This window comes from Durotheca rogersii, assembly GCF_024521655.1.
Source record: "Durotheca rogersii strain YMJ 92031201 chromosome Unknown GGS23scaffold_4, whole genome shotgun sequence".
Classification (NCBI taxonomy): Eukaryota; Fungi; Ascomycota; class Sordariomycetes; order Xylariales; family Xylariaceae; genus Durotheca; species Durotheca rogersii.
The window spans coordinates 868,180-893,012 of record NW_026251235.1 but is presented as its reverse complement, the minus strand read 5'-3'; the positions used below and the strand labels follow the sequence as shown (position 1 = coordinate 893,012).

General features: G+C 54.7%; 6 protein-coding genes across 6 annotated transcripts; 3 read left to right on the top strand and 3 right to left on the bottom strand.

Annotated features, from left to right (window-relative positions):
- Positions 1-8,905: 8,905 nt before the first annotated feature.
- Positions 8,906-9,869, bottom strand: GGS23DRAFT_359584 (uncharacterized protein). The gene is made up of 3 exons (XM_051513233.1): positions 9,401-9,869; positions 9,051-9,341; positions 8,906-8,973 (listed from the first exon to the last, which is right to left on the bottom strand). The coding sequence occupies exons 1-2, from the start codon at positions 9,717-9,719 to the stop codon at positions 9,079-9,081; spliced, it is 582 nt and encodes a 193-aa protein (XP_051374618.1). The 5' UTR covers positions 9,720-9,869; the 3' UTR covers positions 8,906-8,973; positions 9,051-9,078.
- A 1,433-nt stretch (positions 9,870-11,302) lies between these two features.
- Positions 11,303-13,321, top strand: GGS23DRAFT_359506 (putative serine dehydratase domain-containing protein). Its single transcript, XM_051513232.1, has 3 exons — positions 11,303-11,672; positions 11,734-11,868; positions 11,952-13,321. Exons 1-3 carry the CDS (start codon positions 11,493-11,495, stop codon positions 13,173-13,175), a joined length of 1,539 nt encoding a protein of 512 aa, XP_051374617.1. The 5' UTR covers positions 11,303-11,492; the 3' UTR covers positions 13,176-13,321.
- Positions 13,322-13,383: 62 nt separating this feature from the next.
- Positions 13,384-15,785, bottom strand: GGS23DRAFT_554538 (Actin/actin-like protein). The gene is made up of 2 exons (XM_051515549.1): positions 15,433-15,785; positions 13,384-15,334 (listed from the first exon to the last, which is right to left on the bottom strand). The coding sequence occupies exons 1-2, from the start codon at positions 15,488-15,490 to the stop codon at positions 13,974-13,976; spliced, it is 1,419 nt and encodes a 472-aa protein (XP_051374616.1). The 5' UTR covers positions 15,491-15,785; the 3' UTR covers positions 13,384-13,973.
- A 55-nt stretch (positions 15,786-15,840) lies between these two features.
- GGS23DRAFT_359461 (PIG-P-domain-containing protein) lies at positions 15,841-17,083 on the top strand. Its single transcript, XM_051513231.1, has 2 exons — positions 15,841-15,928; positions 16,104-17,083. Exon 2 carries the CDS (start codon positions 16,146-16,148, stop codon positions 16,896-16,898), a length of 753 nt encoding a protein of 250 aa, XP_051374615.1. The 5' UTR covers positions 15,841-15,928; positions 16,104-16,145; the 3' UTR covers positions 16,899-17,083.
- A 718-nt stretch (positions 17,084-17,801) lies between these two features.
- Positions 17,802-18,889, top strand: GGS23DRAFT_359410 (phosphatidylethanolamine-binding protein). The gene is made up of 2 exons (XM_051513229.1): positions 17,802-18,479; positions 18,561-18,889. The coding sequence occupies exons 1-2, from the start codon at positions 18,058-18,060 to the stop codon at positions 18,757-18,759; spliced, it is 621 nt and encodes a 206-aa protein (XP_051374614.1). The 5' UTR covers positions 17,802-18,057; the 3' UTR covers positions 18,760-18,889.
- Positions 18,890-20,482: 1,593 nt separating this feature from the next.
- On the bottom strand, positions 20,483-22,018 carry GGS23DRAFT_359422 (uncharacterized protein). Its single transcript, XM_051513230.1, has one exon. It carries the CDS (start codon positions 21,726-21,728, stop codon positions 20,529-20,531), a length of 1,200 nt encoding a protein of 399 aa, XP_051374613.1. The 5' UTR covers positions 21,729-22,018; the 3' UTR covers positions 20,483-20,528.
- Positions 22,019-24,833: the final 2,815 nt, after the last annotated feature.

Sequence of the window (24,833 nt, the reverse complement as noted above, 5' to 3'; positions counted from 1 at the left end):
ATAAAACTTAAAGTATGTTTTTATAAGATGACCGTGTGACTTAGGTAAGAAATAGAAAGGTACCTAAAGTACTTAATGTACATACTAAGAGGTACCTAAAGTACCTAATGTACATACTAAGAGATACCTAAAGTACCTAATGTACATACTAAGAGGTACGTACTTATTCTAGGTACCTGGCAGTAAGATATTAGGTACCTTAGGTACGTGCTGGTCCATCCAAGCCGGTAGGTGATTACAGGTAAGTACCTCCTACCTACTAAGGAGGTACCTCTGAGAGAGGTCGGTAGGAGGTATAGTAGAAGGACGAATTCTACTACTACCTGCTTGGTATACACCTTCCCTTCTTTCCTTCACTTTCTGATGGTTGGTCGGCAAACCAGGACAGGGAAGCTCAAGTACTATGTATCTACTACGTAACGCTAGGAGGCATATAAGGATCGGACTAATCCCCTACCCATAACAGGAGATAGCTTCTAGTCCCTAGACATTATAATATAACCAGTCTTACCCTAACGTTTCCTACCTGTCTACTATTTACTTTGCCTATTACGTACGTACCTACCAACACTGATTAGTGTTGCTAGACTTAGCAACACAGATTAGCAAGGTTAGAAGAGTCACCGCCACTCAATCGGAAGAACTACTATCACCGTGGCGACACAAGCGACACCAGCAAGAAAACTTCCATCACCTTCCACAATCACGAAACTGATCCCCTTCCCACCTCTTTCTTTATTACATCCCGAATACAACACCATATCGACTCCGCCCCACATCCCTTACAACAACCAAGATATCGGAAGGAAAACAACCGGAGACATCGGCCCAAGGAGCCGGTAGATAACGAACAGAGCCGGAGCATAACGAACCCGAAAACCCCACCCCCGCATCCATCTTCAGGCGCGAACCGCCAGGAGGACCCCCAGGAGGTTAGGACCCGAGGAACGTAAACGATCTCTACGATCTACTTAAACTTATTACGGGACGACTAGCCGCGATAATAGCCTAGTTTAACCTATAAGTGGTTAGGTGGCAGTAATTCTCGGCGGAGGTCGCTAATTTACGATAAAAAGCAACGTAGGTACTAATAGCGATAGCGGACTTCGAGGCAGCGGATACTAGTATCCTTAATATTCGTACTATAGATAAGGCCTTGAATAACTATTAGGAACGATTCCGAAGCTATAATGCAGGAGATTTCGAACTTATGCCCGCTATACTTCGCTTATTATTACGAAATGCCTTAATGAGGTAAGGGATCTACGTAAGAAGAAGTAATGCGAAATACTCCCGAGAACTTACCGACTTAATACGGGCGGAAGGCCCTCCGACCTAGAATTACTAGGAACTCTAAACGGCTAAGGCTAAGTAGCCTAATGCGTTAACGTAAAAAACGCTAACAATAGAAACTAACCAAGGAACGGTATATCCCGAACTAACAGGATCGATACGAAGGAGACTAACTTCCTTATAGTTCGGGGAAGCAGCGGCCGAATCATTAGTATAATAGACCCCCGCTCCACTTCGAAGAGCTATATACGGAGGCAACCCCCCTTTTATTCCGACTAACCCGTAGTTCGAAATCCCGCCTAGATATAGCCTTCTCTACCCTAGATCCCCTAACGAGCCAACGCCGAGGCCGCAATAGGCAGGATTAGCTAAGGGCCGACGAGGATCACCACCTAACCCTCCGCCAGCGCCACGAACTGGCATCCCAATGATACCCAATAACCCCCCCCCTCCCCCTCGGCAAGAGGCACCCCGTCCGCAAGCACCCCTACCGCAGGCACCTAGGGCGCCGTTACCTTTCCAACCACTCCAGGCACCCCAACTACCGCCCTTCGCGCCCCCTCCTCCTCCTGCCGGATACCCGTATCCGTATCTAACCCTAGGGTATCCGCTATACGGATATCTGCTATTCCTACCGCCAGGCCTCTAGGCAGGATATAGACCGTATAGGCTATATAACCCATATAACCCGTAGATGCTACCTCCCCCCTCCTAGCCATACCCGTCGGTAGAAGGAAACGACCGGACGAGGGAGAGGATATAACCCCCCCGGGGAAACTAATATATTACCCCGGAACCAGGATATAACTAGTATCCTAGTAGCTAACCACTAATAGGTTATCCAAACGAAGGGATCCCCGGAGGACGCGGTTCCTCCTTACCGATAGGATAATCGCGTACGCCGGGACCTAAGCTTCCGCTACTACCCGCTCCGGGGCCCGAGCCCCCTCGATAGTTACCCATACCCGTCGGAAACCAAGAACAGCAGACCTATTACGATGTCCCGCTTACGAGGGTACTAAACGAGCTATGCCTCCCGACTATCGTAGGACATTTTAAGAAAGCATGGAATAAGGAAAACAACTATACGGGAGAAGTATACGATATCCTAGAGGATAAGTTCAGATTCTTCCTAGACGTATACTATATTACTAGAATTAGATAAACCTAATTCCATGCCGTCTTCTCTACCATCCTATTAGGACGAGCAGCCATTTATTTCCTATATAACGTCCTAAGGCATTGGTATTTTACCGATATATATCTTACTATGGAACGTTACTTTAATACGGAGCAGAACAAGGTCTAATATTACCACGACTAAACGGCTATTACCTTCTTTAATACCAAGTTAAAAAAGGGCAACGAAGGAAAATCGGATCTAGAGGTACTCTAGGCTATGCTAGATAAGCTGGCTTTATGCTAGAAGGCCCTTGGCCCTAACTTTAAGGGGGAATAGTAACTTATCGTAGTAATCTACCGAGCCTGCCGAAACGTTCCCTAGCTATAATACGCCCTCTTCGAACCTTCCATACGTTTCGAGGATATGGCTAGCAAGCTCCGCGCTTTAATCGGTACCCATGAGAATCTGAAAGGGGTACGTTAGTTTGTGGTAGATAGCGACGACGATGATGAAGATGAACAATACTACGTCGACCGCAGGTATCACCGTAACGACAGAGGAGGTAAATATTACGACAATAAAGAAGGAAGAGATCGCTTCGGGCAACGACGGGCATGGAAGCGGAGATACTGGATATGTAAGAAAGAAGGATGTTAGTCTACTAAACACTCGGAGAAGGAAAGGAAGGAGGCAAGGGTACGATGGAAGGCCAACAGGGATAAACAAAAGGGTAATTACGCGACGTTCCTAGCTGATTACGAAGGTATCGACGAATAAGGAGAGAACTCGGAACCCGAATAAGACGACGAACTCGGTACCGACTAATAGCCTAACGATAACGAGTAATACATAACCGCCGTCTATCTGTCCGACCAGGCGTTCCGGTATCGTGCTGCCTCATGCTCCCTACAGGAGATGACAAGGAACGATAACGTCGCCTTCGTCCTCGACCGATACTCCAAGGATGTTTTCCAAGGCATTATGCCAGACATAGGCGCGGTAAGAGTATCTACCGCCGGAAAAGGACAGTATTATGCCCTCGCCCGAGAATATCCTAAATAATAATTAAAGATCGATAGCCGCCGGGTAGGAGAAGTAAATATCCGATTCGGAGATGGATTCCCCGTAAGTTCCCTAGGGACCGTAACAGTCGATATACCGTTTGGGTATGTCGACTTTTATATAATAGAGACAGATATCCCGTTCCTTTTGTCGCTTAAGGACATAGATCGCCTCGGCATTTACCTTAATAACGTTAATAACTAATTAGTTTCCCGGAATGATATAGTAGCTATAGTCATACGTAAATGGGGGTATCTATGGCTCTAACTCGGCGATAAAGCGTACTTCGCCGTAATATACCTTACGGAACCAGAGCTACGACGCATTCATATTCGTTTCGGCCACCCATTAGTTAATAAGCTCCATGACCTACTCGATAAGGCCGGCTATAACGTTATTATCGGTAAGATTAAAGCCATTAATAAATTCTGCTATTATTACTAAGTAAAGGGCGCGCTACCCTAGAGGTTTAGGTTTAGCCTTAAGGACCTAGACATGGACTTTAATTATGAGGTAATCGTCGACGTTATGTATTTAGACGGCCAGTTAGTACTCCACGCCGTGGATATAGCGACTAGGTTCTAAGCGGCAAGATTCATAAGAACGGTTTCCGCTAAGGAGACCTAGGAGGTCCTTAAATAATGCTGGATCGATACCTACCTAAGGCCCCTAGACGTTATTATATACGACGCCGGTACGAACTTTAATAGTATAGAGTTCCGTAACGAGGCATAACTAATAGGAGTTACTTATAAGTAAGTACTAGTGGAGGTATACTAGTCCATCGGTAAGGTTGAAGAATATTACGGCCTTATTCGTAAGGCATACGAGATCATTATATAAGAGATAAAAGGCTTATTTAAAGTATCCCGCCTATAGATAGCTATTAAAGTAGTAAACGATATAGCCGGCCTAAACGGCCTTATACCTACGCTACTCGTCTTCGGAGCATACCCTAGAATCAACATGGACTCGCTACCTACGACGTTATAAACGCAGAGAGCTTAGGCCGTCCAAAAGGTAATAATAGAAATAAAGAGGCTTAAGGCGTAGAGGTCTATCCGGAATGCCCTTAATATACGGAACGGACCGAATACTTTAAGGACCCTTCCAGGGCTGCTACCATTAGGCAGTAAAGTTCTGGTCTTCCGCGAGAAAGGAGGGTAGAAAGGACCCCACAAAGTCATTGCCGTCACGGACAAGGATGTGACAATCGAATCGATAAAAGGGATGTCTACCTTCAGGAGCTCCCACGTCAAGCCATATACCCGACCGGCAGCTACGAAGGAACTACAAGTTGAACTCCCACACCATACAATCAATCCCGACGAATACGAAATCATCCCGGAAGAGGAGCCTGCCGTAGTATATACCAGCACAAAAGAGAGGAACGACTACGCTCTAGTACTAAAGTTACGCGTAATAGGAAGGATCACAATACCCGGTAGACCATATGAGGCATCCGATCTAAAGGAGCTCAATGTACTCTTCGACGACGGCGTCCTATAACCGGAGACCTGGAACGACTCTATCTATAAAGGGGCTACTATCTTTAAATCACGCATGGTTCGCGAAGTTAAAGCTAAAAATATACCGATGCCGTATAAGAAGTCCCGACTAATAGTCCAAGGCTATGGAGACCGCGAAAAAGAATCCATTATAACTTACGTATTAACTATATAAAGGGCGAGTTAACGACTAATCCTAGTATTAATACCGATACTCCGATAGTAGGGAATAAAAATAATAATCCGAAATATTACGATGGCTTATACGTAATTAAGGATACTAATGTAACGAATAATATTTATACGACTACCGTCGGAACTAAAAGATAAATACCCCGAGGGGACGTTATTACGAGTCGTTAAGTTACTATACGGATTAGTAGAGGCAGGTATATACTAGTTCGAGACCTACTCGAAGTACTATTAACGAGAACTGCAAATGAACCCGTCGGCGTTTAACCTATGCTTATTAATTACGAGCGTTAATCGATTATTCGGAATTATAGGTCTTTAAACGGATAATACCCTAAATATCGGTACATAAGAATTCCTCGAATAGGAAGATAAGATACTCGCGAAGGTAGGGATTAAAGCGAAGCCTTAAAAGATACTCGAACTAGAGGTAACCGAAGACTTTAACGGATTACGCCTTAAACTCGACGACGACGGATACGGGCTTACCGTAACCTAGAAAGGCTAAGCTAAGAAATTAAACCTACTAGACCTAAAAGCGACCGATATAGCCTAAAGGTTCGTCGAATAACGGGTACGGGGAGCGTATATCTCCTCGATCTACTAACCTAAAGCCGCCTTCGACTACTTTACGGCGGTATAGCATATTAATCCGGGAAGTAAGGAGGCGAAGGTTCTTAACAAAAGAATCGATTAGTAGATAGCTAATAGGGATCGAGGCCTTAGCTATATTACCCTCGACCCGAACGATTTACGCCTATATGTCTTTATGGACGGCTCGTTCGCTAACAACACCGACATGAGCTTATAAATAGGTTACCTAATCATATTAGGTAACGAGGAACCCACTACTTACGACAACGAGTTGCGGATCGTCGGCAATCTTATCCATTAGTTATCGACTAAGTATAAGAGGATTACTCGGAACGTACTTACTAGTAAGATATACGGAATGGTTCAAGGGTTTAACGTCGGATACGTAATCCATCGCACGATTAATACCGTCCTAGAGCGCCTTACGTTACCCAAGGCCCTACTAGTCCTATGTATTGATTCCTTGTCGTTATACTAGTGCCTAGTCTAGATAGGTAGTACCAACGAAAAGCGCCTGATGATTAATCTAATAGCGTTAAGGTAGTCGTATGAGAATCGGGAGATTAACGATATCCGGTGGATCTACGGAAATTGTAACCCTGCCGATGCTATAACGAAGGCATCGCCGAACGAGGCTATAAGGACCTTGGTGGAAGGTAACCGGATTGACCTAAAGTTAGAGGGGTGGGTAAAAAGGGAACGATAGTCCGCGATTATTAATTACTAATCGCGAAAAGAAAAACAGAGTAAGTAATGGTTGGTCGGTAAACCAGGATAGGGAAGCTCAAGTACCATGTATCTACTACGTAACGCTAGGAGGCATATAAGGATCGGACTGATCCCCTACCCATAACAGGAGATAGCTTCTAGTCCCTAGACATTATAATATAACTAGTCTCACCCTAACGTTTCCTACCTGTCTACTATTCACTTTGCCTATTACGTACGTACCTACCAACACTTTCTAAGAGGCTCCGGCCAATCAGATGCCGAAGGCTCGGATTCAACCAACCAGGATCTTCGATCCTGAGAGGTCCCCAAAACACCATGAAAGCATCACGACTTCCTCATTCTCTCTTTACTTCAGGCTCGCCCCCCCTGCGGCCTGACCCCCGACTCGGTCCCGCCCCTTGGTATAATAAAAAGTCCACGGCGCCGGTAAAAAGTCCATCCTGGTAACGGCGGCGGCGGGCGCGCTTTACTTAAAGTCCTCCAGGACTCGTTTTAACGCTCTCTCGGCCCCCCTCTCTCCTGCCCACGCTGGGAAGGGCAGGAGGAGCCTAAATACACCATCGGGTTGTCGCCCTCCTGGGGTCGTGCCCCATGACTAACCCGATGATCCCCGGCCTCGACTAATAAGGCCGGCAACAGCACTTCGACAAGTTCCCATCGGTTTCCATGTCCCGCTTTAGGATTACGCCCCATTAGCCCGACCGATACGCTCCCGACCTCGGCCAACGAGGTCGGCACAACATACGCAGGGATACCGAACGTACTCGGACACAGGCGCGTATAGCCCGCCCAGCTACGAAAGGGCCACCGACCTCGGTCGGTAGTACAACAAGGCCACGAGCCTAAGCGGAGAACGACCATAGGTTTTTAGCGGGAGCTCCGCGTAGGTAGCACCTTTTCCTAGCAGTCTAGTACCTCCATACCATTAGCTCCGCCGCCGTCGCGGGCCCGTCTCATAACCCTAGAGGCTAGTATGGAGGAACTATAGGTAACGCTAGGTAGATATTTGGCGCGGTTCCGCGGACCTCTAGCCGTAGGGGGGGCCGACCGCGAAGGGGGCGGCTAAACATACGGATTAGAGATCGCCGACCGTCTCCTGGGGAGGCTCCGACTAAACGGGCGAATAGGCAGCCGCCGTTTTACATGTACCTAGCTGCCGGTGTTATAGTTCCCGTGAGACGTTAAATCACCATCATCATCATCACCTGCCTGGCACAGAAAATCCTGAAAATTCAGCATCTTTTACCCCTTCTGAAAAAATATTTTTAATCACTCCTGCCGTCCACCGTCTTCTATTCCCCCAGGTACCTACACTACTAGGTATCTTCCTATTCCTTAGGTGTTAAAATATAGGTATATTATTATGTTATAGAGGCTTAGGTACATTCTACGACTTGAGTATGTAGGCTTATAAGGGCTAATTCTGCACCTGCTCTCTGCTGAGGCCCCGCGATGGGCCGCGGGTCCCCCGGGAGGACAGCCAGTAAGCGCTGCCCTCCCCGCCCATCGAGGCATGTTGGTACCCGCGCCAGCTGGCGGGTGAAGTGGTGGAGGACGTTCTCCCCTCCGTCCCCCGCCGCCCAGTCGATCAGCCGCTGCTGGTTTCTGGCGCCCCAAGTCCTAAATGAGTCAGGGTAGGCCTCGAGGCCATGGCCCATACGCGGGGGGGCGATCTGGTTTAGTATGGCGCTCCGGTCCCCGATCCCCAGGATCGCCGGGAACTCTTCAGCGCGGCGAGAGAGGGGCTGGCGGAGGCATAACTACCTACACAGTACGATGTCTGTGCCGCGCCGGACGCGAACCTGAGTTACGCCGCTCTGAGCCAAGCCTCAGCTTTCTAGTGCCTCCAAATGATTCGGATCTTCCTGTCTAAAAGACGCTAAATGCCAATTAGCAGCCGCCTGTTGAGAACCTCACCCAGGTCGGTGGAACCATCTGGGCTGATAGTGTCAACTTGATCGACAAGCCAATCTGGTCGTGAGATCTTCCAGGCGAGACCACTCATGTTTAGAATCTTGGCTATTACATAGTGGACGGATAGGAAGTCTGTGTCGGGCAAAGGTACAGTAAGGTCGTGAGAGGTAATGGTGACAAATTGCGGTAAGGGTTCTGTCACGTGGCAATTGAACCAGCCCTTATATGCCTACATACCGCAAAGCGTAAATGTAGGCGTCTACGTTTTACGTGACAGGTTCCAAATTGGAAGCGAAAGTGTGAACTCGATACCTGCTGTCTTCTCCCTGTAAGAGCATTAAAATGACGTGTCAGCACATGTGTTCTTGGAGCCATCCGCAGGGTAGGTCTGACAAACCGTTGGCTGAAGTGCAAAGTTGAAATTCCGGAACAGTTGATGGAAACTCACGGACAAGGTGATGGCGTTTGCTTCCTGGTTGATACTGGAGGCGTCGATTTTACCACGAAGCGAAGGGAAGTACCGGTTCAGCGCCCACCAAATCCTTGCTTTCGTCTCTGCCTGTCTCCATATGATGAGCATGCTTTCCAATAAGAACAGAAGGGAGACAAGACAAGGTAAGGAAGCGGCATACCTCCATCGCATTCGCCTCATTGAATCTCCTAAGAGCAAATGGGAGAATGTGGCAGCATTGTGTATTTGCCGATCTCTCCAGGATTTGGATGGTATAATTCGTCCTGTCTCGAGGGCAAGTCGAATTTTCCGGAAATCATACAGCGATAACCATCCCTGCGTAAACAGTTCTGCTTGAGTGCTCGCTGTTCATCTCGCGTCGACACCTCCATTCCCGATAGGATTGTGACGGTCTCGTCGGAGTCGGCTGAACGACGAGAGGGGACAGCGGTTTTCCCTGTCGTCGATCCGACTGGCATAGCAGTTAGCGAGCAAGCAGAAACCTTGGGGCCAGACAGAAGAACGACGAACTCGGCTTTAGCACTGCGTCTACGAAAAAGTTTCTCAGTTGCCGGAGCTTCTCATGGTCGCGGTCGATTTCCAGAATCTCTCCGATAAGTTGGAGGCTGCCAAGTTTCGGCAGGTTGTCCACGGCGTGCCTTAGTACCCGGGTCGTGTCGTCCGGTACTGCGTTCGGCTGGTACAGGCCGAAGACTCTGCCCACTTCTTCCATACGGTCGTGGAAGACATCGGGATTGGAAAGGGCGGACGAGAGAACGGAGGTTTCTGGTGTAGGATGCCTCTCGATGACGATTCCGCCCAGAGGATCCTTCCAGGGTAGTGCGGCCATCAACGGCGAATGGCGATGTTGGTGTCGTCTCACCTACTGCAAGGTGCCGGGAGGCGTTGCAGGCCAAGACCAATATAGATCCTGCCCTGTGGGCACCTCCCACAAAAGACATTATTGGCTCCAGGTTACAGACCAGCCCAGGTTAGGGTAGGGTTGGATCAATTACCTAAGCTACCTGGGTACACAGCAATAATAATAAAAAGACGTGAAACATGTTCAAATCGATTGATTTTTATGGTTGGGAGGGGCGTGTGAGGAAATTCCTGTTGCCCTTATCAGCGGACAAGGGTAAACCTCGGCATGAACCGGGCTCAGCGGAGGGAGTTGGGCTGGCTTGTAACCTGGGTTTGTAACCTGTCCCCAGCCAGCCTTATTCAGGTCGCCAACCGCTATTTACCTAGCACACGGCGAGAAAGGTCGAGCGCGGCAGCGAGCACGCAAGGGTCCTGTTTGTAATTGACTGGGGGACGAGCTGGGGCGTGACTGAAGAGTGCCCTGGTTGGTGCTGGAGCGTAGTGATCAGGATACCTACGCCTCGACGTGACGGCGTCGTCAGATGCCTGACCCAACAGTGTAACGACGCTGGCGTGACGCACTTACTATAGTTTCGAGGCTCGCCCTTGTGAAGAGATATCTAGATACATATCTACTGCAGCCTTCTGGAGCCGTTGAGTAGGTACCATCGGCTCGAGCCCGGCCGAATCGAATCATGCTGGCTATCCGGACAAGAGAGAGGCGGCGAATGATCGCCTCCGTATTCTTCTCGCAAGCTTACGCGACCTCTTACGATTCTCCAGTTACCTACGCTGCCGCCTCGTGGTGACAGGCTAGCAGGCTCCGGAACTAGGCATACCTAGGTATCTTCACTAGTGATAGCGTAAGCTTGTCGGCAGCATCCCGTTGCCAATGAGGACGACCTGGGAGGTCTGTCTCCCTATTTCTGCACTCCAAACCCCTTCAACCCGAGCGGGCGGAACGCGGGTAGGATGCGGCAATGCTACTCTGGTTGCTTTTCTACCTAGTCAGGTGCTCTGATTTGCGTCCCCCGCCATGGTTGTGCAGCGGGCTAACAGAACCCCCCGGTCTGCGACTTCGCGCCGGCGATTTCAAAACATCCGTAGGTATCCGCCAGGCATGCAGAGGCATTCGTCGATCGGCACTCCAGCTAGGTTCTCATTAACTTTCCCCTCTTCTTTCTCCTTCTTCTTCCGTCTCGCCTTCGGCCTTCAGCTCTGTATTCGGATAGGTATTCCTAAGCACTCTCGCCTACACTCGAAGGCTCGATTGCCGGTACGCGCCGGGGGGAGCCACAACGACGTACAGACGCCGTCACGTAGAGCCTGTCGCATCATGAATCTTGCTTACGATGCAGGCGGCTCTCGTGGTGCGTGACGGCCCAACTTAGCGTGCCCTCAAACGCGTCTAGTGGGTCACGAGAGCGTCATCCCGGCCTCGGCGACATGCCCTTATCCTTTATAGGCGCTGCAAGGCACTATAACCTAGTACGTGTGAACCCCATCTCTACCCGCTACTACGACCGCGGCGGGGTTTCCGGCGGCATGCCAATGAGAGGGCACTTAGCTCGCCCCGGACCCGTTAGAGCTGGTTATACCTACCTGCCTACGATGCATCACCTGTGGGATCGACCCGCACGGAGACCACCTGTTTCCCAGTTCTGCTGAGCTACCTGATACGAAGCCCGTTCCAAGAGACTTTAACCCTCTCCCCAAGACATCATCGGTTGTAGGCGCGGACACGAAGCGAAAATCATCAATGGCCGTGCAGTTTTCCAAGGACTCCCTCCGCGCCCAGTTCGTGGGCAAGAGCCTCTATGAGGTTCCCACCCCGGCTGCCGTCTTGGATCTGGCCAAGGTCGAGGAGAATTGCAACATGATGATCGAAGCTGCACGGCGACTGCAGCTGAGCTGGAGAGCTCATGTCAAAACTCACAAGGTGCGGGCCTAGGGCGGAGGGCGAGCGGGGATGACTGGACTAATGCTTGGAACTCGTCTAGACCGAAGAGCTGACGAGATTGCAAGTCAGAGACGCGAGTCCGTCGCCGGTCAATCTCATAGTCTCCACTATCGTCGAAGCCGAGAAGGTTGTCCCCTTACTGAAGGAGTATCAGGAGAAAGGCCGGCAGGTGAACGTGAGCGGACCCTCCTCTTCCCCGCTTTCTCTCCCGCTTTTCCTTGCATCTGTGCCAACTTTATTGTCGCCACCTATATATAGGTTCTGTATTCCTTTCCCCTCTATGGATCCTGCGTCGACCGGCTGGGCCACGTCTCCGCCAAGCTCGGGCCCGACGCGCTTGTCGTCATGGTCGACCACGCCGAACAGGTGCCCCACCTCGCGTCCCTAGCCGCCAAGTCGGGGGGCCACGTCCCTCTCGTCTTCCTCAAGGTCGACGTTGGGTCACACCGCGCGGGAGTCATCCCGGGTACGTCTGACTGCGACTCCGCGATCGACGCATTGTTGCGCGCCGAGGCCGCCGGATCGTGCCGTCTGCTGGGCTTGTACAGCCATGCCGGCCACTCGTACGCCACGCGCCGCGACTGGGAGGCGATGGGGATTCTGAACGCCGAGTTCGAAACCCTGAGGAAGGTCGCCGTCTTGGTCCGGGACAAGCGGACTGGCAACCATCCGCCGCTCGTGCTGTCCGTCGGGGCCACCCCGACCGTGACCACCATCCAACATCCCGACCTAGCCAAGACGGCTGACACCGAAACCCGCCGCAATGGCGACGACGCCACCACCGCTGCCACTGAGAGCGGTGGCAAGACCAGCGGTGCTGACGGAACCGACGGCTCGGTTTTGTTAACGGTAGTGCCGACGGCGCACCTCAAGTCCCTCATACAATCGCTCAAGGCCGAAGGCTTCGTGCTCGAAGTCCACGCCGGCGTGTACCCGACGCTAGACGTGCAGCAGCTGGCGGCGCACGCCCGCGACTACGCGCACCTCAACAGCTCCATGATCGGGATCACAGTGCTGGCGGACGTGGCGTCGGTGTACCGCGGCCGCGGGGGCGACGGCGGCGCCGACGAGGCCCTCGTCAACGCCGGGTGCATCGCGCTCGGCCGCGAGCCGTGCCAGGACATGGGCGAGGTCAAGGGCCAGGACTACGGCGGGTGGGGGATCGTCGCGCCGTGGGGTGACGAGGCGCTGGCGCTCGCACACGCCGCCGCCCCGTCCCCGCTGCTGCCCGGCCCCCGCTTCCCCGCCGCCCACGGCGGCTGGCAGGTCGCGCGCCTCAGCCAGGAGCACGGCATCCTGCGCTGGCAGGGGCGCCGCGCCGACGCCGTGCCCCTGCGCGTCGGCCAGCGCGTGCGCATCTGGCCCAACCACGCGTGCATCGCGGGCGCCGCCTTCCCGTATTACCTCGTCGTCGACAGCCGCCGGGGCGCCGGCCGAGAGGACGAGATCGTGGACGTCTGGGTGCGCTGGAACGGGTGGTGAGCGGAGGGCAGGCGTGTGCGGCGTTTGCGTGCAGCGGGCGAGGTAGCGAAGCGGGATCGGCTAAGCGGGCTATCCTATCTATCTAGCTAGATGGGTGTTGTACCGGCCGAGATGGGGGGCATTACCATTCTTAGATGCTCATTCATAGACGGGACAGGTAGAGGAAGAGACTGACATACACCCACCAAAAATAAGAATAGAAAGCCGTCTACTAGAATCACTCACGTTTCGTATGTCTTGCCGTCTACTGCTGACTCTCATCATACCCCCCTTCCGCTCCCAAAAGGAAACATGAACAGGCACTATTACAGCTGTCCCCCTGCCTCGAGTTCGAAGGCGTTGTGCACGAAACGTTCTTATTTTTTTCTATCTTCCTTTTGCGCCCTTCTAGACCTAGAGTACACGCGAACCTGCCGACGACGGCGACGACGACGAATCCATCGACATCGGCCTTCCAAACTCTTGCTCCGGCCGTCTTGGTGACAGGGGGGAGCAGGATGTGACAATAGTGGTATTAGCTACAACTCCAGAACGCCGTCCTGGCGCAGTTCCGATCAAGTCAGGTAAGCGCCAAACATTGGCACCGGCCACCGGACGCCCGGGATCGTAGGTGGGTAGGTTCGGTCATGAGGAGGGGCGTGGCGTGTGTAGCTAGCCATTCGCTCCTCCTCCCCTCCCGGACGCGAGATTCGTGGTAGCGGTAGGGCAGGGTATATCTTCGGGGTATACGCAGGTATACTGTGTGTCGGTGTGTGGATGCGTCCGTAGGGAGGGGGATTATACGCGGGCCAGCTTTGTCTACTTGCAGCGCTTCTCGACGATGCCGGCGCCGTTCTCCTCGTACTCCTTCCGGGAGATCCACATCTGGTGGAAGGTGCCGAGGCTGGCGAGGATGCTGCCGCCGATCCAGGCGCCGAAGCGCCGCTCCGTCGTGAGACCGGCAGCGTGCAGCTTGACCTTCATGCTGGGGTACATGGCCAGCAGCTCGTTATTCAACCGGTCGTTGAAGCCGTTGGTCAGGCTCGTGCCCCCCGTCACGACAATGTTTCCGAGTAGGTTAGGTCGTAGGTCGACGTCGACGGCGTTGATCGCCGCCCGGATCAGCTCCGGGATCGTCTGGGCCTTGGTGACCGCCTCGCCGGCCGTCGGCAGCGCCGCTGTCTCGTCCCACATGCCCTCCGACACCCGGTACCGTTGCTCGCGCCACATCTGGTTCCAACCGTTGGGCATCTCAAACACACGACCTGGGTGGGATCGCGCCAGATCCTCGTTGCCCGGATTCATGTACCTGCCGGGACCCTTCCAGACTTCGACGACGGACTCCTTGAATTCGGTCAGGAGGCGCTCCTCCTCGTAGGCGCGGAATGACTGGTGAATTTCGAAGGGAAAGTGTCGCAGCTTCGCCTGTGCCGGGGCGCCTGCATCGACGGGAGTCTTATTCTCGACTATGTAGTACGGTATGGCGTCGATCCTGGGGTCATTATTGTCCCACAAGCTGCGGACCTGAGAAGAGAGCCACAATCCCCCGATGGGAGATTTCTGGATGGAACGCTTCAAGATCATGCCGTCGTGAACAGCGGTGACATTCGTACCTGCGCCCCCGACGTCGATAACCAAGGCCGAGGCCTTTCCGGCTGCAAAGGCGGCGCACACCGAGGTTCTCGATAGCCAGAACGCGGGGCACCCCCAGTTCTCCATGGCGATCTCGATGGCCTTCTCTCGCGCCTTACCAGAATTCCACGGTGCCTCGGTCATCAGGAGAGGGTTCTCGGCGAGCGGCTTCTCCTGCTCCTCGACATCTTCCATAGAAACATCGCCCTCTCCGTCTTGAGACGGATCGTCATTCAGACCGTTCTTGCTCGGCGGGGTGGGCTTCTCGGGCTGTAGCCGTTTGATGAGAACATGCTCCCATATCTTGGTCGCGATGTCCCAGTCCTCGACCACACTCTCGTTACGCGACACGTAGTTCTTGACCTCGAAGTTGGCCTGCGGAATCAGGTACTCGTCGCCGAAGACATGGTGATACGTGGCAGACTCGCCGTCGCCGGTCTTCTTGCTGCCGTAGAAGGAGGGGAGGACGGATTTGGGGACGTCTTCGCCGGCAAAGCCCGCTCGCGTGTGGCAGTATCCAGTATCTAGGACCAGGGCCGATACCTCGTCTGGCGGCGGGGCGCTGTCAGCGATGGCGAGGGGAGAGCTAGAAGAGAGGGCGCGGAAGAGAGCTGCGGGAGCGAGGCTGAGGACGATAATTACTTACCTCCGCCATAGACATCGAGCGGCGGTTGGGTATTCGGCAGCGGCTGTTGGGAAGACATTTTGGGCAGACGCGATGGCTGCGCCGAGGTCTTGATGGTCCTGCGACGGAGTGGAAGTAGGTGTGGAGGGGAGGTGTAGGAGGGAGAGTTGTTGCCGGGGAAATCCAATGGGATGGGTTCTGCTTGATAAAAAGAGGCAAGCTCCAGCCTCCCAGAGGAGGCAGGATGTACTTAGGTACATGCATCTCTACAACCGTCAGGTACCTAGGTACGTGTAGGTACCTACCTTAGGTACATCCTTTAGGTCATGTACCTGAGTTGCTTCCAATTATAGGTAGTTGTATGCGTATATGCCAAATCCATGGAAGTCAGTCGCGGTGGTGGGACAATAAAACGTGGCTCGTGCAGAACTCGAATTACATAATAGTGGGAGGTAGCTTCAGGTCCAGGTCTGATTTGAGCTCTGGGCGGAGGCACCCGCGAAGTACCTAGCCTCAGGTATTTATTCCAACTCTCTTCCCCCTGACAACCCCAAGACACCCTCTTCTCCCTCGCAAGCCTCGTCAGTTGCCAGCAACGCGACGTCACGCAACTGGAGAGAGCGACAAACCAAGGGACAAGGCGTGCCAGCGCTACTTTACCGGCCCTCCCCCTAACCTTCTCGGGAAACCAGATGTGAAAATACCAGAGCTGGAAGCCGGGTCGATAGGCCAACATGTCGCTCATCTCCGACGAAGACTTCCTCTCAGACAGCCGGTCCGAGGAGCTGTCCTCTTCTAACGACGACGAACCGCTACCTCCGCCTCCGCTCCAGCAGAACTACTTTGCTCCTCCGTTCTACGGCCGACCTCCGACGCCACTGCCGCCCTCTCCCTCTCTAACGTCCCTGCTCCGCCCCTCGCGGCCTACCACTCCAGATGCCTCCGACGACGAGCTCGAGCCGGTGCCGCGCGCATCCCCCAAGGTGCCCACCTACGAGTACTACGGCTTCGTCCTCTATCTCTTCTCCTCCTTAACCTTCCTCATCTACCTCCTCTGGTCATATCTACCTTCGCCCTTCCTGCACGCCCTAGGCATTTATTACTATCCCAACCGATGGTGGGCGCTCGCCATCCCCTCATTTCTCGTCATGCTCATTGTCTACATCTACGTCGCCCTCGCCGCCTACAACACCGAGATCTTGACCCTCCCCATGACCTCGCTCGAGACCATCGTCGACGAGGCTGCTCAGGTCGCCACCATCGACAGCAAAGGCCGGATACGGCTAGACGCGAACAGGAAACCCATCTCCGAGGAGAAGGCCAGGCAGCTCGACTGGAAGAACATCTGGAGTGAAGGCACTGATGCGGTTATGGACATCCCGCTTGCCGGAGTGTGCGAGGTCCTCTACGGCGGCTTATCAGATTCGGATGACGACCGAGACAAAGGCGGCTACGGCTACAACGACGTCGAGCTTGATACCCATTGATTTCTGCATTGTGCCTGCGTAAAATTCCATGGTAGAGGGTAGGGTAGATAGGTTGTCAGAGATTGCCTAGCCGTTTTTCAGCGCCGAAAGGAACCTGCCCACTCTCTTCATCGCCCGGACCTTCCAATATGAGCTCGGGACTGCCTCCCGCGAGAGAATCGGTGCTACTAACGGAGGATAAGGGGCAATGCAGTCGAAAGGCTGCGACTAACCGCCTCTCGAGCCGCCTATCCTTCTTCTCCACCTTCTGGCTTCGTCGCTAGCATCCCACTCTGAATCCCTACTGCGATAACGACCGATACCTGGATCACTTGATCCCGCCACCGGCTGTCGCTTTAAGAGCATGCATCTCGACATGTCGCAGACCACATGGTCTGTTCCGCACGATGCGCCAGGCTAAACCCGGGCACTTCTACCCAGATATGTATACCCATGAATAGGATAGAGGAAAGTCCGTCTATTTTCGACGTGCTGTTATGTCGTAACACGATATCATCCGTGGGCTTTGAAGGCTTTCTCCTCGTTATGAATCTACTGTTTAAAGAAGCAGCCGGGTCGGCTCCAAAGGATTTACACAACGCTTTCGTGTTACTCCCACCCTGTACGTATTAAGCGCGGGTTGGGTTTATCTCGCTTTCGAGTCTACTAGGCAAGGAAGGGAGCATTTCAAATCCGGCAACAGACCGAAGGCCGAGCAGGGCATCCAAGCTAGACTTGTAGCAAGCCGATACATATCTGCCTACCCACGCCTCAAGTTACAACGTAGGCATCTCCGCCCCCATCGGGTCGCCAAGCTTCCGTTCGCGGGATTGGTATGCATATTTATTCCACCACTAACGTTCGTCCCCGCCTCGCGGGTAACACCGCCGGGGCCGGCCGGGGTGCAGTCTTCGGTGGTCCTCCCCCCCACCTGCCTCCGCCTCCGCCCCCCCTCACCCCCGTCCCAAGGGGCGTAGGAGTTTAAGACAGCATCCCCGCTTACATATTTCCTCGCATCCTCTCCGGCTCTTATCTCTATACATAGGCTCTCCTCTGAGAATAGCGACTGGGTCTGGCTGCCGCCGCCGCCGCTAATTTTGTTACTTTGACACTCGCACTCCCGTTGCTGCCACCGCACCTACGGCGAGCACTCTCGCCCTCGCCATCCGCAGCGGCACCCATGGCCGAGCCGTCGCTCCTCCCGTCCCTCGCGGCCGCCGGCCTCGTCCCGGGCGCCGGGCTCCTCGCGGACCTGATCCCGGCGACGTTTGCGCCGACGACGCGCCTCGACGTCGTCTTCGCCTCGCCGCCCTCCGGCGAGGCCGCCGCCGTCGACCTGGGCGCGACCCTCTTCCGCTCGCGGCAGTGCGCGCGCCCGCCGCGCGTCTCGTTCGCGCCCGAGGGCGGGGACCCCGGCCCCGCGACGTACCTGCTCGTCATGGCGGACCCCGATGCCCCCACCCCCGACGACCCCAAGTTCGCCTTCTGGCGCCACTATGTGGTGCGCGGCCTGCGGGCCGCCGCCGCCGCCGCCGTGGACGACGACGACGACGACGAGACGCAGGTGCTGACGGAGTACCTGGGCCCCGGCCCGAAGGAGGAGTGCGTGTTCTCCCTCCGGCCTCTACTCTCTCTCTCTCTCTCTCTCTCTCTCGGGGCCCCGCGCTAACCCGCAACCCGCAGCTCGAAGCCCCACTGCTACCTCTCCCTCCTGTACCGGGAGCCGCCGGGGGGGCTGCGGGGGCTGGCGCGCGCTGACGTCGGCGGCGACGCCTTCGTCGAGCGCCGCAGCTTCGCGCCTGCGGCGTTCGCGGCCCGCCACGGCCTCGTGCTCGTCGCGGCGAACTGGATGCGGTGCGCGGCCGACAGGTGGACGGAGTGAGGGTATAGGGTGAGGGGGGAGCGTTCTGAGGAGGAGGAGTTGGTTCGGAGAGGGGGCCGCGCGAGGCGGGTGGTGCGATGGCCCGCTGTGCTACGGAGTATGCGCTCCTCGACTGACTGGGTAGATGGATGCGTGGATGGGTCAAGAGGAGGGAGGGTAGGCCAGAGGGGGACGACCGAAAAAAAGGAGAAAGAAAAAGGCGGTGCGCATGCACAACACAACACATGCGGGCTGCAGCATCCCGGCTCGGCTACGATACTTACGTATAGCGCGCCGGATCAATCGATGCCTTGCTATTGGGAAATAGTGCGGTGCTCACACACGCACATATATACGGAGGCGCGTTAGACGGCTCCGGGCGTGGATCGATGGCTTCCTGAATCCTCAGGTTTTCCCCTACTCTGCACATATACGCGCACACACACATCTCACGCCCTCATGCACACGCACCCACGCACTCACGCATATATACATATATATATACCCGGGAAGTTGGTTAGATGACTAGGTTCCCAAAGGCATTCGGTATTCGCTCCAGATGTGAAGCTCGAAGTCATCAATCATGCCCGTCCGGGACTCGCTCGCGCGAGAGAACTCCTCGCTATAAAGCCTAAGTCCCCCCTCCCCTCCATGCCTCTCCTAGACGCCCCATCGCTAGCATGACTACCGTGACCTCCATCTGCAACCCCTACGACGACGACAGCGATTCCGCACGCGTGATAGATGTCCCCTGACTAACGAATTGGTTTAAGTTGGTTCGATTGTGCTACCTAGAAAGAGGGGAACCCTGCCTGCCGCCTTCTACAAAGCAGCTCCAGAATTCCGTCAAAATTTTGCTTCCTTCTCTGCTCCCGTGAGCGGCTCGCGACGGCATATCCGCGCGTACATGTGCTCCTCCTCCTCCGAGAAGAGAGAAGCGGCGAAGCCGCTAGAGGACAAAAGAAAAGAGAGAAAACGGGCCCCTGAAAAAAAGGCAATATCCGCCTGTCCGTCCGTCCGGGACTCCTGCGTCCTCCTCCTGTATGCAGTGATACCGATGCTGATGAAGAGCAGCCTTGACCGGAGGGAAAAAGGGGGAGGGGGAGAAATCATCGAGAGAGAACGCCCGTACTGTGCACGAGGGCGTGGGCCCCTAGTAGTGCCGCGGAAAATGGGAAAGGAAAAAAAAAAGGCACGCTGGCAGAAAAATGCATGTAACCCCCCACCTAAGACCTGAGTATATCCGCTTCTATGCTACCGCTGGAAATGGGCAAAGCGAGGGGTATCTGTGTGTATGGGTATGTGCACGAGTGTGTATGCACGTATGTATGCACGCAAGTGAAAAGAGGAAGAGCAGGGGGAAAAAAAGAGAGAACAAAAGGGGCCTTCGAATTGAAGGGAGGACTCTCGTCGCCCTTTGTTATGTCTCAACCTCCCCCCCCTCCATCCCCTTCCCTTCCTTCTAAAGTTCTTTTCTTTTTTTTCGTTTCGAATCTAGTTCACCACTCTATTATCACTTCTCCAACGTGCTTTATCGTGTACGCTCGTCGGAGTCAGCCAGCTAGACCCCGCTGCTGCCGCTGCTGCCGATGCCGTTCGCGGGATGTCAGATCCAGCCGTTCATTGCCGCGAAATGCCGAGGGGCGAAAGAAAAGGAGATACCAAAGGGGAGAGGGGCAGAGGGAGCTTAGGTATTGACAACGAATGGGCAAGGTAAATATGTGCAAGGTGAAGCGAAGACCCGACGAATGGCGGGGACGCAGTCCCCCCACTCAACACGACAATCCTCCTTAGGAGGACGCATAATCGGCGTCTCGTCGCTCGTGTCCCGTCGCGCGCGCCCTCATGAACCGGGTGACGGAGAGGGCCGGCGCGCTGACGGTCGGCGCGGCGGACGAGGGTCTGGCGCTGGCGCTGGCGCTCGCATCGCCGCCCCCTACCGTCACCGTCTTCCACTGCGTCGCGGTGACGGGGTTCGCCGTAACCGTAACGGTCTTGACCCCGCCGGAGCCCCGCTCCTTAGTCGTAGGGCTACTGGCGACAGCGGAAGAAGAGACGGCTGAAGAAACGGCGGAAGACGCGAGAGAAGAAGTAACTGGCACAGCCGAAGCTGAGGTCGCCGGGTTCTGGGCAGCCGGCGAGCTGGGCGCCGCCGTACCCAACAGGGCGGTCGCCTCGATGGGCGTGTCGAGCTGCGAGGCGATGCCCGCCTTGTCGATGGGGTTGTTGGACGAGAATTGGATCTTGGCGCCAGCGGAGTTCTTGCCTCCGGCCTTAGCGGAGCCGAGCTCGATCTCGGCGCACGACGTGTAGATCTCGGTGGTGTTGGTGCCGTCGGGGTGGATCAGCGGCCAGTCCCAGACCCACATGACGGTGTAGATTCCCGAGGAGGGAAGGTCGGCGGGGAGCTGGAAGTCGGTCTGGCAGTAGAGCTCGGAGAGGCCGTGCTGCGCGGACCGTTGCTTGTAGACGGGGATGTTGGCGGCGCCAGCGTTCTGGTAGCACTGGCCGTCGTCGTAGAAGTGGGCCGCGAGCAGCTTTCCCTTGCCATTTCCGCCCTTGCCGTCAGCCGTCCAAGCGTTGCGCACGTCGTTGATGCCGTCCGAGTCCTCGTGCTGCAGGGTGCCGTAGACGGACACGAGACCCGAACGGTAGGGTCGAGGTGTGAGCAGAGGCTGGGTCACGTGTCCATTCTCCTGGTAGACCAGGGCGACGGCGTCGCCAGCGGAAGCGGAGAGTCGCTTGACAGAGGCATAGGCGTTCGCTTTGGGCTTGCAGATGGCCGGGTTCGACTTGGTGTCCAAGATCTTGTTCTGGGCGTTGTTGTCGACGTCGGGCTGTGCTCGGTCGACGTATCCGAGAGGGTAGCCCATATCTCCGACGAAGGCACCATTCTGGCCGATCTTGTGGACCTGCTCAACCCAGGAGTGAGCGGTAGCTGTTTGGATGGTCGCCAGCAGCGACAGAGCAGTGAAATGCGAAATCCTCATCTTGAGAGAGAAGTACGTGCTATTGTGGGAATGTGGTTTGGGGTCAATCTGATCCGACTACAGACGGTGGTTCTCGTCTTATCTCGCCCGCGAGACGAAGCAGTAGGAGGGGTTCTTCTGAGAAGGAAAAGTACCAGAGACGTGTTCTTAGCCTCTAGAGCGTTTTAAAGGGTCCTGTGGCAGAACAATAGGATTGTGTATCGACCTGTGTCTTAGGTCCTGGGAAAAGACGAACAAAGAAAGAAGTGAAAGATGTCGCCGGATGGCTCGAGGAAGAGAATGTAAGGTACAATAGGTGAATGTGTTTAGGGGAAGTGAGGAGATAGATGTGGAAAGTCGCCAGGGGCCGCGTAGGGGGTCCGAATCGACTGAATCGAGAGTAGAAATATGAATCTGTATCCTTTGTTAGGAGACCAATATGGAGTTGTTGAGGGTGTCAGATGGTGGCGATGATTGTTCTCATTGTGGGGTGATGAATAAAGGAGAACCAGCAGTGGATTGTTTCCCTTATGTAGTTGGCACGAAAGAGGGAACAAAGTGGCCTCCAGCTGGTGAATGTCTGATGAAGGCGAAGTGAATTCTAGGTGACAATGTCACAAACGCTGTTGGTGGTTGGGTGCGTATGAGTGTGTCTGGGTATGAGGAGGTGTGAGTTCTGAAGATGAGTAGGTGAGAAAGACAATATCTCGGGGGCTGACCGGGCCGTAGGGTGATTCACCGGGAGGTCAGTTGACAGGTGTGTGTTGGTTTCTCGGGATGCCTTTGGACGGGCACCGTGTAATAAGTTGAGAGGCGGATGGGGTGGGACGGAGATGAGAGGGAGAGGGAGAGAAGACTCACGCGTATAGGTGAGTTGGATAGGCAATGGCATCAGATGGATCAACGGACGGGAAGAGCCTGAGGTACCGGAGGAGGTACCTTATCCATCTGCCGTCCTGGGTGGAAATACCTGGCGAGTACCTCCGGACGACTGATCTCGAGATGGCTGAGAGCTGGCGAGCGGTACAGCTGTAGAGCGAGGAATGGGAGGCTGAGATGGGGCCAGGAATCGAAGAAGTTCTGGGCCCATCTCGACGTAATAAGTCAGATCGCAACATGGCGCCCGGCTAGCAGGCGAGATTCGAAGCCGGGCAGGGTTCGCCGAGTGCGACAGGGGGGGTCGGCCGCCTCTGCCAGAATGCCAGGGACCACATGGCGGGCGACAGGCGGACATCGTCTGTTGCGGCCGGGCGGTTTGGGGTGGTGAGGATACATGCGCGCCAGTGGCTGCGGTGCGAACTTGACTATATCGATACCTCGAGATGCTCCGGGGTGGTTGTCCGGGTTTTGCGTGGGTTGGGGTTGTGCGAAGTTCCAATTGACGGGGTTGGTACGTACCCATGTACACTAGTATACACACTGTATGAGAGGGGTACTTCTGGTACGCGAGCGGCAAGCAAGCAAACGCGGGGGTGCGCGTAGTAATAGAATCCAACCACTTGATTTGGTGGGAATGCTCATATAAGTTAGGTACCTAAGGTATATACACGTAAGCTAAGAAGCAGGTGCGTTCCTCAGGCAGGCACTACGAGGCATGTGCGGACTCCTCCCTTTCTGGCGGGCCAATCAGAAGTCAAGTATCTAGGTTGATGCCGCGTACCTGAAGTGCTATAGAGTTTACGTGTAAGTGCCTGCCAAAAACTCTACTCATATAGCAAACATATTTGCTACATAGGCACCTGCACTTGCCTCGAGACCAGATCAACCCGTAATTACCTAAGGCACCGAAACAATAAATCTAATCAATTCGAAATCCCCCTAGGCAACAAAATACCACGTAGGTTGGCCAGCTTGATATCTGTATATGTACCAGGTCCTTCTCCGATACCCCGATAATGTACTAGGGTTGCTGGCTTGCGTAGATCCACCCCCCCCCCCTCGAGATGGCACGCCCCAACCTCCTCACCCCCCTCCCCGCAGTTGCCCACCCCACCCGCGATTCTCTACATCGTAAACCAATCAAGCGGGCGCTGTCGACCCCGGTCCGCGACGGGAGCGCGACAGAGAACCAGCGCCGTCGCAGCGAGACGTTGCGCCTCTGGTCGAGCGACGCCGCGGCGGCACGCCAAACACAGCGTCCGGGGCACCTCAGGGCCTCGACAGCGAATGCCTAAGCTGGCCTGCACTGGCGTCTATCTAGTCCGGCTGTCTGTCTGGCCGAGAAAACCTCCACCCCGCCTGAGAAATTTGCTAGGCGTTGCACACATACCTACCTACTATACCTCTCCTCTTAGCTGTCTACCCTAGCTGTCCACGGCCCGCCTCTCCCTGGCGGGGCCTTGGCGCGTCCGCCGCGATGCGAAACACCACTTCCACGCACTCGCGCTCTCCGAGACGTCCAAGACATGGCCTCTTACCTTGGGGACCTTAGCTCCAGCTATCTGCGTACGTACTACGTAGGAAGATGACGGCCTCGTCTCGCTGTGCTCCGCGCTGCTCGCCTACTCTGACTCACTTACACGATGCGAATGTGGTGCCGCCGCCGCCACGAAAATCGGCCCTGGCTCTCTGATGTAACGTCGTTCCCGGTACTCTCCCAGCTTCGTCGCTCCGGTTGGCTGGAGTTGGCGCTGCATCTTGGCGCAGATTCTTGTGCCTAGCCTGGGTATAGGTAGGTAGGTAGGTAGCTACCGCATACCTGGGTCTTATTGCGCTGTCCTCTCCACCTCTTCTCTCTCTTTATCGCTTTCTCTCTGTCCGTCTACCTCTATGCGCGTACGTGTATGCGCGTGCGTATCCCTCTCTCGCTAATTTTCCCTATCTAGCACGAGTAATTTCCCCGACAGACGCCGCCGCCCTGTTTCGCATTCTCGTCGGACAGTAAGCGCCGCGCGCGGCGACGCGCCGTACCTGGGAGAGGGCCCAAAAGAAAAGTAGAAAAAAAGAAGAAAAACCCAAACGGGAAAGCCACTTTGATGTTCGGAGGGGTTTCTTTTTTTTTATTCTTCTCCTTCTACCCACGTGCCCGCGAAACATAGGAGAGCAAGCTCTGGTTCCGCGGCTCCTAGTAGGTATTGCGCGCATACGGGAATGAATCCTGTAAGCGCCGCATCGCGGAGCCGCCCG